Source organism: Balaenoptera musculus, chromosome 2, assembly GCF_009873245.2.
Source record: "Balaenoptera musculus isolate JJ_BM4_2016_0621 chromosome 2, mBalMus1.pri.v3, whole genome shotgun sequence".
Lineage (NCBI taxonomy): Eukaryota > Metazoa > Chordata > Mammalia > Artiodactyla > Balaenopteridae > Balaenoptera > Balaenoptera musculus.
In genome coordinates, this window is record NC_045786.1 from 129,923,435 (window position 1) to 129,939,324 (window position 15,890).

The 15,890-nt window shown below is 42.2% G+C and overlaps 1 protein-coding gene across 7 annotated transcripts in view; it reads left to right on the forward strand.

Moving 5' to 3' along the window:
- Positions 1-15,890, forward strand: part of SAMD4A (sterile alpha motif domain containing 4A) — a 224,967-nt gene that overhangs the window by 140,026 nt on the left and 69,051 nt on the right. For all 7 annotated transcript variants that reach the window (XM_036841284.1, XM_036841286.1, XM_036841285.1 and 4 more), the window contains one exon: positions 1,703-2,221. In XM_036841284.1, the coding sequence (XP_036697179.1) occupies positions 1,703-2,221 (519 nt within the window). The remainder of the gene's footprint in view (positions 1-1,702; positions 2,222-15,890) is intronic.

Here is a 15,890-nt window from a genome sequence, read left to right on the forward strand (position 1 = left end):
TTATTTCCACTATCAAGTATTTGACTGGTCCTTTTGATATATTACCTCATTTAATCTTATAACACAAGGAGAGACAGGTGCTCTTGGTAGCACTCTTCACTGATGAGGGAGTTGAGGCTCAGAGAGATTGAGTAACTTACCAAAGTTCCATTGCCAATTAGGTGCCAGAGCTGGGATTCATGCCAATGTGTGCCTGACTCTGAAGCCCACATTCTTTCATTACCTACCATGTCTTTCTCGCCTAATACTTTTCATTGAATACACCCCTTCGTCTTGAGAGGCCTTATCCTACACAGCTGGTGCATTTATAGCTTATGGTCAACACTGACTCTTGAGCTTGTTCTGGTATGTTTGTGCCTCACTAGAATTGTGAAGCCCTTCTGCTAAATTCCAGAAGTGCCTTTTCAACCCTGCAGATACTTTGTGAAAGTCCTAGCCCTTCTACAGTCGTCACTGGGCCAGTTGAGGTGTTCAGGTGTTCGGAATGACTTTTCTGGAGGGAGCTTTCTTTCCTGTCATCCCAGGCCCCATGGATAACTATCAGTCTCCAAAACAAGCTACTTTTCAAAGGCCAGTTAAGGCAATTAATCCATGTTTACCTAACGGCAAAAAATTTGTGTTTTGAATAGTAGGGAATAGGAGGGGTTCCTTGGGAGAGTGTTAAAAACAAATCTTTTCATGGATGAACCTTGAAGACATTATGCTAAGTGCAATAAGCTTGTCACAAAAGGGCAAATACTATATAATTCCACTTAAATACAGTAACTAGAGTAGTGAAATATATAGAGATAGAAAGTAGAATGATGGTCATCAGGGGATGGGAGAGGGAGAATGAGGAGTCAGTGTTTCATGGGTACAGAGTTTCAGTTTGGGAAGATAAAGATCTGGAGATGGATAGTGGTGATGGCTGCACAACAATATGAATGTACTTAATGCCACAGAGCTGTACACTTAAACATGGTTAAAATGGCAAATATTATGTATATTTTATCATAATAAAAATAACCAAACAGATCTTCTACATTTAAAGAAAAATAGCTTGCTTAGCATGTGTGATCGGAGGTGCCACTGGAGCTAAGTCTTGGGTCTATTGTTCATTCTAGCTTTGAGATCACAGTCATTTTCTGAGTCAGCTTCTCATGAGGAAGGTGCAGGCGTACTTCACCGAGCTGAGGGGTGTCCTTTTTTCCCTGACAGATTTCTCTGTCTAGGAAGTTTAACCAACTTCAAACAAATGCCTTTGTCAGGGCTTCAGCCACTTTCCACAAATGTCTGGGGAAGGGAAAGCAGCCGTACCTTCGCGGACTCCACTATATGGACCCTTGATTATACTCACTTTTCCATGGAGATTTTCTTATTCCTTCTTCACCTATCTGAGGCTTTGCCTAGACTTTCCTAAGAAATAAAATGGCTGTAAATTGTATTTGTTTGTACCGAAGTGGTCATAGCCTCTTTGGAGACCTGCATGAGAATTAGATTGAGCACCCAAACATCTCAGAGCGTTTGTTTCATGTTTCATTGAAGTCACTGCCCCCTGACAACCTGAGGTCAGTTATCCAACTCAATGCAGAGGCTGTTTTGAGAAAATTTAGCCAGGGTACGTAGATTGAGACTCTAATCCCCAGGAATTCTCTTTACAGTGTGGTGCTTGGTGCCACTGTCGGTGTAATTGCTTATTTGCCCTGCATATTTTCCTTTTCAGGAATCATTAACCAATGGCAACAGGAATCCAAGGATAAAGTGATTTCCCTCCTGTTAACTCACCTGCCTTTGCTGAAGCCAGGAAACCTCGACGCAAAAGTAGAGTATATGAAACTGCTGCCCAAAATCCTGGCGCACTCCATTGAACACAACCAGCACATCGAGGAGAGCAGGCAGCTGCTGTCCTATGCTTTGATCCATCCGGCCACTTCGTTGGAAGACCGCAGTGCTTTGGCCATGTGGCTGAACCACTTGGAGGACCGCACGTCGACCAGCTTTGGCGGCCAGAACCGAGGCCGCTCGGACTCCGTGGATTATGGGCAGACGCACTACTATCACCAAAGACAGAACTCCGACGACAAGCTTAATGGGTGGCAGAACTCTCGGGATTCTGGGATTTGCATCAACGCCTCCAACTGGCAGGACAAAAGCCTGGGGTGTGAGAATGGCCACGTGCCCCTCTACTCCTCTTCATCCGTCCCCACCACAATCAATACGATTGGAACCAGCACAAGTACAAGTAAGTCCCCGAGAAGCCCTTTAGCGCAGTCTGGTTTGGCGACTTGCTGTGTGTGGCATGTCCCACTGGGAATGTCTGCTCTGAGCACCCTGTAACCCTGGGAGAGGAGGGCTGATTGGAATTGACTGTGGGAAAGGGCTCTTTGGACCCCATCTTTATTGTTCTTTCAACTCTGGAAAGAGAAAAATGCTGGGCAGCTAAAAATGATTGATGGTCCAAATTCGGGTTACAAATAGACCAAAAAAAAAAAGAAAAAATTAAATGAGACAGATTAAGTGGTGAAAGAAGGAAACTTCCTGTTTCCACGAACAGAAATGCCTTTCACCCGCTATCTTTCACCTGGGGTTTTTGGATTCGCTGAGACACTGAGTTCCCGTGTGATTCTCTAAACCTGATTCTAACCCATGGTTAACCAGACAACCTCATGGGCTTTGTGCATTTTCCTTTCTTTTCACTTCTTTTGTTTCTTTTCCTTTCTTTTTTTCTTTCTTTCTTTTTTTTTTTATTTTTTAATTTCACCCTGGAATGTTCCCTCCCTTGCATCTCCTGGTTTTAATCCCCAGTTGTCAGAGTCACTTTTCCTCCTGACCAGGGGGAGCAGGTTTGCTAACTGAGAATGCTGCTCTGTGCCGTGGCCTGGTGTGGATGCTATGGCCTTCTCTTGCTCAGTCTAACCCCTTAGGAGAGGTGGGGCAGGATGGCTTTGCGGGAGGGGAGAGCAGAGGACGGCCTCCTCCTCTTTTGACCACTAAAGCAAAGTACTCTGCCCACAGCTGGGACCAGGGCCAGGAGTCCTCCTCTCTATGGCTCCCCACTTAGGCTGAGCAAAGTGACAAACATGCCACTGGTGCTTCTGTAAAGTGGCAACGTGGGAGAGTGGCCTGCCATTAAACAGAGTTCCCTGATGCTAGTTTGCATGTGTCCCTGAAGACAGCATCAGTGCATAGATAACTTTCTTGGGGAAAAGCTTTTGCGGTTAGACCTTATGTGCCTGCCAACATGCAGGAACCCCCAATTAAAAGATCTGAGAGGATTAAGGATTGTCAGTGACAGTTTCTTGGCCTCTACCTCCACTCGGATCTTTTGGCTAATGGGCCTTTTTAAATGGCTTTCTCAAATACGTAAGAGTGTTGAATTTTTACTACATTGATTGAAACAGTACTTTAGTGGAATAATCAAAGAAGTAGTTAAAATACCGCATTGATAATGCCACAACATGAGATTTTAAAATTCTTTCGTCCATTTTTATATTTAGATATTGATAATTTGCAAATTTGGGGAATTAGGTGATTATTGCATCATTAGTTTATTGTGTAAGAGGTTCTGGTGACAGTTTTTTTCTCAGACTAGTAATCCAGGGAACAGTTTCACTAACCTCTGTGTGATGGAGAGTGATGGCTTGAACTATTCAAGCAGACACATGCAGGCTGGGATGACAGAGCTTCTTGGCTGGAGTTTCCTGGGTCAGTGACAGAATCCAGTAATTGTTACAAAACTCTTTGATAGCTGGGAGAGATGCGGGCTCTGAGCTGCCTACCCTCTCAAAACTTGGTCTTTTGTATTTTAAGGGGTTGAGTTCTATGTCATTTGTCTTGAAATTAGTCTTGGGTCATCACATTTCCATCTCTGCTGATTTACACATTCCGGGGTCTTGATAAGATTAGTACAATTTGAGATGGTTATCAGATTGTAGTCAACAGGCACTTTTATATTTCACTGTGGCTACCTTGCCCAACAGAGGGGAGGAAATGCTTAGATGATTGTCATGGCCTCCTAGACCTTTGAGCCCAGTGTAATACTTGAGCTGAAAAGGACTTGGAGGTTTAACAAGGTAACTATATTACGTATCTTGAGAAGAAAGGGGTTAGAGCCCCTTTTCAGAGTATCAGTAAAGAAGGTAAGAGCTCAGATCTCTCCTCTAGAAAGTTTCATTCAAACACTTAGGTCATATCAGCACTTGTATTTCGAGAACATCTCTTTAACAAAACATTAATGTCATTGCTTTACCCCTCTGCATTGTCAATGGTGGTTAAATTGTGCTTATCAAAACTGCAATCCTTTGGGTCATTCATTCGCTTGTGCTTCTATCAAATATCTCCTCAGCACCTGGGAGGCAGCTTGACAAAGTGGGCAGGACAAGGACTTTGGTGTCACTGCTTCCTGCATCCAAATCTTAGACCTGAAATTAGCTAACTGCAACTTGGCTGAGTTACTTCACCTCTCTGAGCAAGGTCCCCACTTGTAAAATGGAAACATTCATGATACCTGCCTGCGAGGGTTGTGGTGAGGGTAAATGAGACTATGTACGTAAATGCCCAGCCCTGGCCAGGGCTGGCAACAGTAAGCACTCAGTAAGTGTCTGCTAAATGAATGAGAGAGACTGGGCAAGACAGTGAGAAGCAAAGTGCTAGCACTAACCCCCAGACTCTGTGCCCTCATTTGCATTGTATCTTTCCTGAGCCCAGACCATGCAGCATGGTCTAGGGGGACTTGAGTCTGCTGTGACCATTTCACTGCAATAGAAAATGGTTTGGTCTTAAGCCTTCAGATTCCAAGATAGAAGAGTACCAGCTTGTTTGAGAAAAAGCAAAGAAGGTTGCTGGCTGAAAAAGAGTGAGTGAGGTAGACAGCAGTGGGAGAGGTTGCAGAGGTAACAGGGAGGGAGACATCCTACAGGGTATTGTGGGCCATTGCAAGAACTTTGACTTTTTCTCTCAGCAATCCCATTGGAGAATTTTTGGCAAATGAGTGATGTGATCTGACTCATGTTTTAAAGGGATTGTTTTGGCTGCTGTGTTAAGAATAGATTGTACCAGGACAAGGACAGAAACATGAAGACTGGTTAAGAGACTATTGCAGTAATCCAGGCAAGACATTGATGACTTGCACCAGAATGGCTGCAGTAGAAGGGGGGAGAAGTGGTCAAGTCTAGATGTATTTTTGAAAGTACAGCCAAAAGGATTTCCTGACAGAATAAATGAGTTGTGAGGGGAAAAATTCAAGAATGACTTCAGGGTTTTTGCTTACACAACTTGGAAGGATGGTACTGCCATCAGTTGAACTGAGGAAGTCTCTATTTATTGAGTAGGTTTGGGGGTAAGATTGGGAGTTCAGTTTCATAGATGGTGAGTTTATACATCTGTTAGACAATCAGAGATGTCTAGTAAGCAATTGGATATATGAGCATGCAGTTTGGGAGAGAAGACTGACCTAAGATAGACATTTGGGAGTTCAGCACATGGGTGATATTTAAAGCTATGAAACTATGAGATGAGATTACCATAGGAGAGATTCAGATAGAGAAGAGAACCAACGGCTGAACCTTAGCACATCAACATGAAGGCTGGGGAAAAGCAGAGGAAGCAGCAAACCAAGGGGAAACCATTGAAGTTGGAGAAAACTCAAGTGTATGTGTGTGTGTGTGTGTGTGTGTGTGTGTGTCAAGGCAAATGAAGAAAAGGTTTCAAGAAGGAAAAAGTGATCAACTGAGTCAAATGCTACTGATAGGTCCAATAAGATGAGGACCAGGAATTGACCGTTGGATTTATCAAAGAGAGATCTTAGAGATCAATTGGAAGTGCTTCACACATGATAGGCATTTAAGGGAAGAAGAAAGTTGAGTTAGTGATTCCAAAGAGATAAAAACAAGATAGGGAGAGAAACTAGCTATAAGCTTGATTTTGGATGTATATTGGCTTTGAGAAGGTGCTGGCACATTGAGATGGAGAAAATGATACATTAAAAAATAGATGATGGAACCACACAGATTTTTTGAAGGAAGGGATTAAGATGAGGCTAAAAGTAGAGGGCAAAAACTATGTCCTAATCTAACAAGAATCAACCAATTTTCCTCCATTTAGACAGAGGAGAGAGTACCTTTTATTGATTACAGAAGTTGAATCAAATGAGATCCCACAGGATCTTTGAGCTGGGGCTTTTCTTCCATGAGATAAGAGAAGAATGGGTTGGGACAATCGAGAGTCTATGAAGCACCATTTTGGAGAGCATCAAGGTGTTTCAGACGAGAGGGGAGAATCTATTTTCAGTACCTAGCTCTCCTTTTAAGGCTACTCAGGGGTCTGCTGACTGAAAGCAAGAATGTGCAGATTCTTCATCATGAGCCTGTGGGACCAGAAAGGACCAAGGTATTGGCTGTCACAAATCATGGCCTTTGTATTGACCATCACAAGCAATTCCAAATACAACATGCCTAGAACCTGGCTTAGCACCTTTAGGTTTGCTTTCTGTCTCAAGTCTTCCATAGAAAAAGTAAACTCTCCAGGAAAAGAACCATCCAGGTTTTCTTAAGAGCCCACAGAATTTTGCTGTGGGCAGGTCAGTGCCACCTCCATTGCCCCGGACTGATTTTCTAACCATTTTCTACTCTTCACTGGCGGAATTTGACTTGGGAGAAAACTATGTGCTGCAGTTACAAATGAAAGGAACTTGTTTCTATTCAAATCATTGCCAATACACGATTTTTCTTAGCATTCTTTACATTTGGATTTGAACACATGCCAACCTTTGCTAGCCTAGACTGAGGCAAGAACTCAGAAACTTTGTGTTACAAAAATTATTCCAAAGTGCTCCATTTGAACTGCCCACTTCTTCTACAGTCTCATGGTATAGCTTGGAACCTTAGTATTTCTTTTATTAATCTAAATTGATTTTTCTGATGATAAAAGCAATACATTAAAAATTTGGGGGTACCATAGATCATGAAAAGTAAATTAACAGTAATCGCTGCATCGTGCTTACTACATGCTGGGTACTCTTCAAAACGCTTTACATAAATATTAGCTCATTTAATTCTTATAATCCCACGATGTGGCTATTATTGTTATTCCCATTTGACAGATAAGGAAACCGAGGCACAGAGAGGCCAAGCAACTTGACCAATGTCACAGACCATCCAAGTCTTGTACCCCAAGTATGCTTGCTTTGCACTGACTCATATACTGAGCATTCTGTGTCCCAGTTCTTGGTTGACATGTTTGCCTCCCCTTCCTGATTATGAACTCTTTGGGGACAGGGGTTTTGTCTTCTTTATCCCTCTTTCCCAGCACCTTGAACACCCTCAAAAAGTCACAGAAATGTTGGAGATGGCAAATTCCTGGCACGTGTTCAGCTGCCACTCTCCTGTGGTAGAGCATCTCTTAGATAATGGCTGTCTCCTGCTAAGCCCAGATGTGGCCTCTGCATCCTCCTCAATATACCCCTTGAGGCAGCCACTATAATTCAATAAGAGATGGCATGTGAGCTGAAGCCTGTCTGCCCGCCCTGCCAGAAACGTTTGCTGAACAGTAGGGACTTAATAAATTCCTGGGCTCACTAGGCAGATGTTCATGAAATTAATGGATTTCCAAAATAAATAAGAAAGTGTCCTTGAGAACTCACTAAATATTTGGTGATAATATTGATGATTTAGCATTCTATCATAATCCTTACAGTCATCCTGACTTATGTTACCAACTTGGTCTCAATACTAACAGACTTTTAGTAACATACTGTGATCTTGATTGTGGAGATAGTTATATGAATTTATATAGGTGATAAGATGCACAAATATATACCAAAAAAATAGTGTGTACAAAAACTGCTGAGATCTGAGTAAGGTCTATAGTCTTGTTAAGGATGTTGTGTTAATGTCAGTTTCCTAGTTTTGGTAATACACTACAGTTGTGTAAGATGTCATCTTGGGCGATGCTGGGGGGATGGGTACATGAGACCTCTCTATGTAGTATTTTTGCGATTTCTTGTAGATCTGTAGTTATTTCAAAATTGAAAGTTAAAATGTAAAAACTACTGGGGCATCCTGTGCCTTGATATTTCTTGGACTTTGATCCTTGTTTCTCAGCCTTCCTGCAGGGTGGAAGGTCCATCCCTTCATGGAAAGGATGGCTGCAGGGACCCAGGGAGCAGACACCTGAAACAAAACTAATTCAGCAGGGCAAGGTAAAAAGGAGGGATGTTGTGGATCTCAGGAAATGGGGCTCCTTTGGGAACCCTGAATCTGCAACTGAAAAAAAAAAACAACCCAATTCCATCAGCCCCTTAGGCAGCCAAGGCCAGCTCTTTCAAAGATACCCGTTTGGTGCAAGAAGTCCTTTTCTCTCTGCCCTTCACATTTTCTTACAAGGCTACCAGCTACTTCGAGCTCATTCCAGCCATCCTGTAAAAAACCATTAGAACACAAATATTCAAGGGGAGGAGAGAGAACACTCAACTTTGTGCAGGCCTGATAAGAAGAGGTCTTGGCAAGTGGTCTCCTGGAAACTGAAAAGAGGGGCAAGGCTTGGAGACCTTGCTTCTCTCTTGCAGACTGCAGGTCATCCCCATCCTAAGCCTTGGGAGCCACTGGTGTCCTTTGGAGTTCCTTTAAAATTTTCATGGAATTATTTTGTCTTTTACCAACAGACTTTCTTTCTTGGTGGAAAATTTCTTCTTCCCCAAAACGTAGCCAACCTGGCATGTAACTGAAAAATTCCCTTAGATCCTTAACCCCTCATTTGCTCTTGAAAGAGGTAACTCTAGTTGCTTTGCTTCCTTTGAGAAGCATTTATAACAGCTGGCATGATATATTTTTAGCTTCAGCTTCCTTCCCCTTTGGGGGAACCTTTTTTTAAATATGGCCCTGGCCTTCCTGATATGACATTGTGAAGATGGCTCAGTGATATCTCAGAGGACCCAATATTGCCACTGTCTGATCCTTCTCCTGTTTCCAAGAGTCCAAAGGTTTTACAGGACGGTGCTTTTCCTCACTGTGTCTAGTGTTTGTTTTCTGGGGCTTGGGGAGGAACAATCAGAAAAAACACTGTAGTAAGCAAGAAGCCTGCTAGTTTATTATGCATCGGAGATCCCACTGCTTGGGAAAATTCAAAGACCTCCATGGTACACGTGCCTTGGTTCATGAGGCTGTACCATCCGGCCTCTATCCGGGAGGAGTTTTTTAGACTGTAATGACAGTGAGGGTTATTAAACACTAGATGAGCTCCAGAGGAAGGCAGTAGTGTTTCTAATTCCCCACTGTACTTCAAAAATAGGATGGATTCTGGCTGGAATAAATGGCTTAAATTGGACTAGCCTGGAAGAGGGGAGGAAGAAGGAGATGAACAGGCTGGCTTCTTTAAGACATTTTCTGAGCCCTGTAGTCTTAGAATTTCTATTATTTCACAAGATTTAGAGTTATAGTCTAACAGTGGCTACTCCATGAACAATGGGACAAAAAAATCTTTTAATCTTGCATTTACTTATTTTTTTTCTCTTCTCACTTTTAAGATTTCTGGGGACAAACTCAGGTTACACTGAGGAAAGATGTATCAAGAGTGTAGCTTATCTTTGATGTTGTTAACATTAAGCAAATTAAACCCTTGAATTTCATGGTGACAGGTGAGGGTAAATTTTAGTAGAAGCAATTACTATTAATCTGAGGTATATTTTCTAACTCTTGAACACTGTAGGTATCATTCCTGCCATCACCTACCCCCACCCCAGTCCTCGACATTCTGTTAGGTAAAATACGGTCTTAGAAAGTCTCAGGTGTAAGTCAAGTAAGAGGAGGGATATGGAGATGGGGAAGTGAGGTAGGCAGGGGGCTTCCAAAATCTGGAAAGTGCTATAAAGGATTTTTGTGGATTGGAGAAAGGCTAAAACTCCCAACATACCCTGGGAGAGTCATTCTTTGCCAAAAGTCTGGACCATTCCCATAGACAAATTCCATGGCTACAATTAGAGAGTAGAGCCAATGAGAGCACAGGGTTTGCTTTAGAGATTTGTTTCACAGCCAACCTTGCCGAGATGCATCCTTTTGGAAAAGCCCAGCAAAACCCATACGGAGCTAAAAATTTATAACAGATTATTTTATACTTTAGCCTTCTCCTTTGCACAGTAAGACATTGCAATGCAAAGGGGATTATAAGGCTATAAGTGGCATTCTAGATATTCAAGTTTGGGGTATAAATGAAGAGGCAGTCTTGATCAAAATCAAGAACATGGCTTTGAAGTCAGATGTCTTGGTTTTAAATTCCAGCCCCACCAATAACTGGGTATGTGACCATGGACAAGTTACTTGAGCTCTAAACTTCCTTTCCTCATCCATAAAATGGGAATACATTTCGGTAGGAGATCTCTTAATTGGCTTGATAGGTTGGATGGTTGATGTGGTAATTGCAGTAGCTGTTTAAAGCAGGAAATCATAAAAAAAGGCTTAAGACCTTAAACATATTATTTTAACTTAAAGTGTAAATACATTCATGTGCCATCTTTTGTATCGTGAGATGGTCCTTTCTTTGAGGATAGGGTTCCTGACTGAGGCTGCTATTTGTTTTTCCTGTATAAATCACAATCTTGATGCATTATTGTCTGTGATTTCCTTAAAATGGAAGCAGAATTTGAAGACATTTGCAAAAACAGAGCACAGAATCTTTCTAGATTCTGGTTTTTCTCTTTTTATAATTTAGCTTATAGTTTTCTCACTAACACTGAATTCAACAGTAGATTTTTTTTAAGTAAAACAATGGATATTTCTAAAGCTTGTAACAAAGTTTTTAAGCAGTTAACTTTTTTTATAATTCATATGTTATTTCTGTTATACTTTTTAAAGTGATACATTTACAATAGTAAGTACAACTGGCATAAATAGATTTGGTGACAAATTCAACCTTCTCTTGGTACACCAATAAGTCAGCTGGTGGGAGCAGAAGTGCACAAGTAAATTCTAGTTCGTAAAGAGTCCGTGAGCAACGGGCATCTATGAATAGTTGGAAGGGAATGGAAAGTACCGGTTGGTCCAGTAAGTTGGTTAAGTGAAGATGAGTTAAGAGAGCTTCTTAGGGTTGTGAGGATTAAATGAAAAATGCATGTAAAGCACTTGCCAATAGGAGATACTCAACAGATAATAGCCCTCATTATTATTATTTCTGCACTGGTTGTTAATGCTGATACAAGTAAAGAGTGGTTCATCCACCAGCCCAGGCTCTGCGGTAAACTAGGGTGGAATAAGCTTCCTAGGGCAGCTCTATGACACGGTTCTTCCAATAGGCTCAATTGAAATCAAGATACTTTGAGTCAGCTCTGTAGAGAGCTGCCTTCCCCAGATACCTATATCCCCATAAGGACTGTTGCAGTGATGTATCTTACTAAATAGCTTAAAATGGACCAGAAGGAAAAGAAAGAATAAGAATAGGTAAAATTTTGTTGTTGCTTCTTTGGGATCCATTGCTAACAGGAATAACTTTTTTTTTTTTTTTTAATTTTATTTATGGCTGTGTTGGGTCTTCGTTTCTGTGCGAGGGCTTTCTCTAGTTGTGGCAAACGGGGGCCAGTCTTCATCGCGGTGCGCGGGCCTCTCACTATCGCGGCCTCTCTTGTTGCGGAGCACAGGCTCCAGACGCACAGGCTCAGTAATTGTGGCTCACGGGCCCAGTTGCTCCGCGGCATGTGGGATCTTTCCAGACCAGGGCTCGAACCCGTGTCCCCTGCATTGGCAGGCAGATTCTCAACCACTGCGCCACCAGGGAAGCCCAGGAATAACTTTTTAAATTAGCAATAAGTGTAAGGATTTTATTCACATTTATTAAAATGATCCTTAAGTAACAGAATAAGATTTAATAGAGAAAAATGAGGCTATGCACATAGATACAGGCTAGGGAAGCGTGGCCAGTCCCGAGAGAGCAGAGTGTGGAAGGAAAGAGTAGTGGCCTAGGAAAGTCACTCCATCTCCAGCTCAGTGTGGGATCCTGCACTCTCAGGGACTCTTCTTTATCAAGGCATGAGGTTGGATGACCCCTAAGGATCCTGTATGGTGCTTTCATTCTATGCTTCCAGACTTAGTGGGCAGGTGGCTCTAATTCCCACCTCAAGCTGCATTTCTAAACACAGAGAAGGTGGCCTTCCCAAATACCTTCAGGAGCTGGAGAGAGAACTTGCCGAGAAAAGATGTGGATGTGAGGGCCTGGCTAGAATGATGCCTGGTCTGCATCCACTGGGTGCATTGGGAGGAAGCTCAGGACTGCAGCATGTTTGGAAAGTTGGAAGAATTTTGGAGTAGTCATTAGGCCTCAGGGAGATAGTTTGTGAGAAAGGGGATTATTCACACATGTTCATCGTTATCCAAGAAATTGGTGCCTGCTATATTGTTATTAACTCTGACAGGCTTAGCAGGATAATTTCAATATCCCGACTGAATGTTATATATAAGTATTGTTCTAAAAGTCAGAGCTCACTGCAAGTACAATAATGGCATCTTTGGCTAAAAATGACCGTTTGTTAAATTTTGGCAGGGTAGCTCCAAATTCACCTGGAATCTCAAAGCACTGTGGGCTCCCCTACAAAGTCTGAGAGGTTTTGATTCCCAAGAGTGTCTCTAATTTGGTTATAAGGCTGACAGTGTGACTGAGGTCAGCCAGTCCCAGAATCGGGATCTGAGCTGCAGACCCTAAATTCAAGGTAAGCCTTGTCATATAGCTCACGGCTGTTCAGGAATGAGTTTTGTCAATAGTCAGCGAGGGTGGATGTCTTGCAAGCAAAGCTGTGTTGCTTGAATGCTTTCTTTTTAATCTGTGCGATTTGTGAGAAAGAATTTAAAGCTTTGTATGGTCACAGTTCTTTCCCTAATTTTCTGTTGGTGATGATCTCTCTCTAGCTGGAGAAGCTGCATCATTTTTATTTGCTTCTAGAGTTATTCCCTTGCTCCTCTTCCCCAGCCACTCCATCTGTATGCAGTTCAGAGAGCAGGCTAATTATGGGGTACTGGAGAAGCAGTTGCTCAGAGAAAAGCTCTTTAAGCTCTCGACTGGGGTAGCTCAATGCCGGGGTCATGCTCGTGACCATCTCCTCATTCACGTCCACACTTGTGCCTGTGAGCTGCCTTCCATCCTTTTGCAGTTGCATGAACAAACTTTTTAGAAAGGTCAACATGAGAAACAAGTGCTTTTTCTTAAAGGACAGAGCAAGTAAAGGATTTCATGTTTACTTCTTAGGTCTTCACACTGGAAAAATAGCCACCAAGTGGCCGAGAACAAAGATATGTTCCTATACTTAACCCAGGTTTTGTATTTTTGGCTGCCCCTGCACTGGCTTAGGAGCAAGAAGCTTTATACACTCAGGGGTCAAACTCTCAAACTGGTGTGACTCCAAGCAAAAGGGCTGCTGAAATTCCTTGACCCAGGAGATTGTTTTGCCCGCAGGTCAGTTTTTTCAACTCCACTTCATCATATCGGGTAATTGATTTACTTCTGGAGATGTTGACCCTATGAGACCTCTCTGCCACCTAAATGGCATGGGCTGAGAGATACGAAACACTTAAGAATCCTGACTTTGGGAAGGGGGTACAGAGACATACCTTTCCCCTCTGCCCCTCCCTCTTTTAGATCAATCAGCTTAGATTCTGTTGGAATCATCTAGACTGGCAAAGACTTAGGGCCCTTGGTTGAGCTGTTAGAACTCTAGAAGAAGCCTGCTTGAAAGCCAGATTTGTCTTCGATGTAAAGAATCTATAGACTCCCCACTAATTATTAGAGAAATGCACATCAAAACTACAATGAGGTATCACCTCACACCAGTTAGAACGGGCATCGTCAGAAAATCTACAAACAACAAATGCTGGAGAGGGTGTGGAGAAAAGGGAACCCTCTTGCACTGTTGGTGGGAATGTAAATTGATACAGCCACTATGGAGAACAGTATGCAGGTTCCTTAAAACCTAAAAATAGAATTACCATATGACCCAGCAATCCCACTACTGGGCATATACCCAGAGAAAACCATAATTCAAAAAGACACATGCACCCCAGTGTTCATTGCAGCACTGTTTACAATAGCCAGGTCATGGAAGCAACCTAAATGCCCATTGACAGATGAATGGATGAAGAAGATGTGGTACATATATACAATGGAATACTACTCAGCCATAAAAAGGAACAAAATTGGGTTGTTTGTAGAGACGTGGATGGACCTAGAGACTGTCATACAGAGTGAAGTAAATCAGAAAGAGAAAAACAAATATCGTATATTAATGGAACCTGGAAAAATGGCACAGATGAACCAGTTTGCAGGGCAGAAATAGAGACACAGATGTAGAGAACAAACGTATGGACACCAAGGGGGGAAAGTGGCAGGGGGGGTGGGGGTGATGGTGGGATAAACTGGGAGATTGGGATTGACGTGTATACACTAATATGTATAAAATGGATAACTAATAAGAACCTGCTGTATAAAATAAATAAAATTAAATTTAAAAATTAAAAAAAAATACATAGACTCCCAACACCACGTCTTTCCAATGGGAACTTTGATGAAACTTCTACCTCAAACAAATCCATGATGGTCATAAGGATCCCATTGGGAACCCGATCTCTAAGCCCGTCACAAGTAGAGTTGGGTCTTCCTTTGGTGCTGGAGAAGTTTGCTTTTCCTCAAGTCCCACAGTTCAAATATGAGTCTGACTCTCCAGAATTGCCCCGGTTTGCATCACCACCCAAATCTATCCATGGAGGTGGCCTAGTTTTTACGATTGAAGGGAGAGTTTGGGCAAATAATCCCATATTTCTCAACATTCCCTCCTCTGTTATTCTTTGGCTAATTCAAGAACTCATGCTGGTAGCATGGATCTGGCAGGGTTGCTAATTTACACTGATGGCAGAATCAGAGTCCAGAAAGGTCTCAGGCAATATCCACTTGTGGTTCAGAGCACATGCTTTCGAGTCAGACCAACCTGGGTCTGATTGATTCCACTGATTCCCAGTTCCGCTGATGACTAGCTGTGTGACCTTGGAGAGATGCCTTAAGCTCTCTTGGCCTTTATTTTCTCATATTTAAGAAGGGGGTAATAATCCCCACCCATGAGTGATTGTGCAATTCCTCTCTGAGCCTAAGTACCGTCCTTTTTTTTTGAAGACAAAGATTTTACACTAACCCTCCTGATCTAAAAACTTGTGTTCCTTCAGTTCTAGGAAATTTTCTCAAATCTTAAAAATAATTCCCTCTAATTTTAATCAGATAATAGCTTTTCTCTTTTGATCATCTAATTTTCTTAACTTTCCCTTTCTTGTTTTCAATCTTTTTGCTCTACTTTTAGTCTTCTTGTTCTACTTTCTGGTTGATATCTTTATCTTCTACGCCTACTATATAATTTTTAATTTTTGCTATTGTATTTTCAAATGGCAAGTGTTCTTGTTCTTTGAATGTTCCTTTTCGTATTGCATTCTGTTCTTGTTTCATAAGTGCAAACCTTTTCTAATATCTCTAAAGATGTTACAGTTGAGTTTTGGAGTCTTTTTCAGCTCCCAACATTGTCTGTGCTTCCTTGAGTTAATTTGTCTGTTTGTTTTGGACCCTGTATCTCAAGCAAATGTCCTTTCATTTAAAAGGAAGGCACTAGAACTTGTGTGTATGAATTTCACCATGGAGAGATCTGGTCGGGCCTGGCCAGGCTGTTTCCTGGGGACTCACAGCTGTAATTCTTTTCTCATGAACTAGTCCATTTCCCCTAGAGGAATCCTTTTCCCCTTCTGGAAGATACAGGCCTGGCTGTCTGGGTCCTGGGTGCTGTCAGGAGAAAGGTGCTAAGATGATAGGATAGTTGCCTGATTTTGGGGGGTAGGAGAGAGAATCTGAGGTTGTCCCTGTACCTTAGACATACTTTCTACCAAACCTCCTGTCTTCAGCGCCTC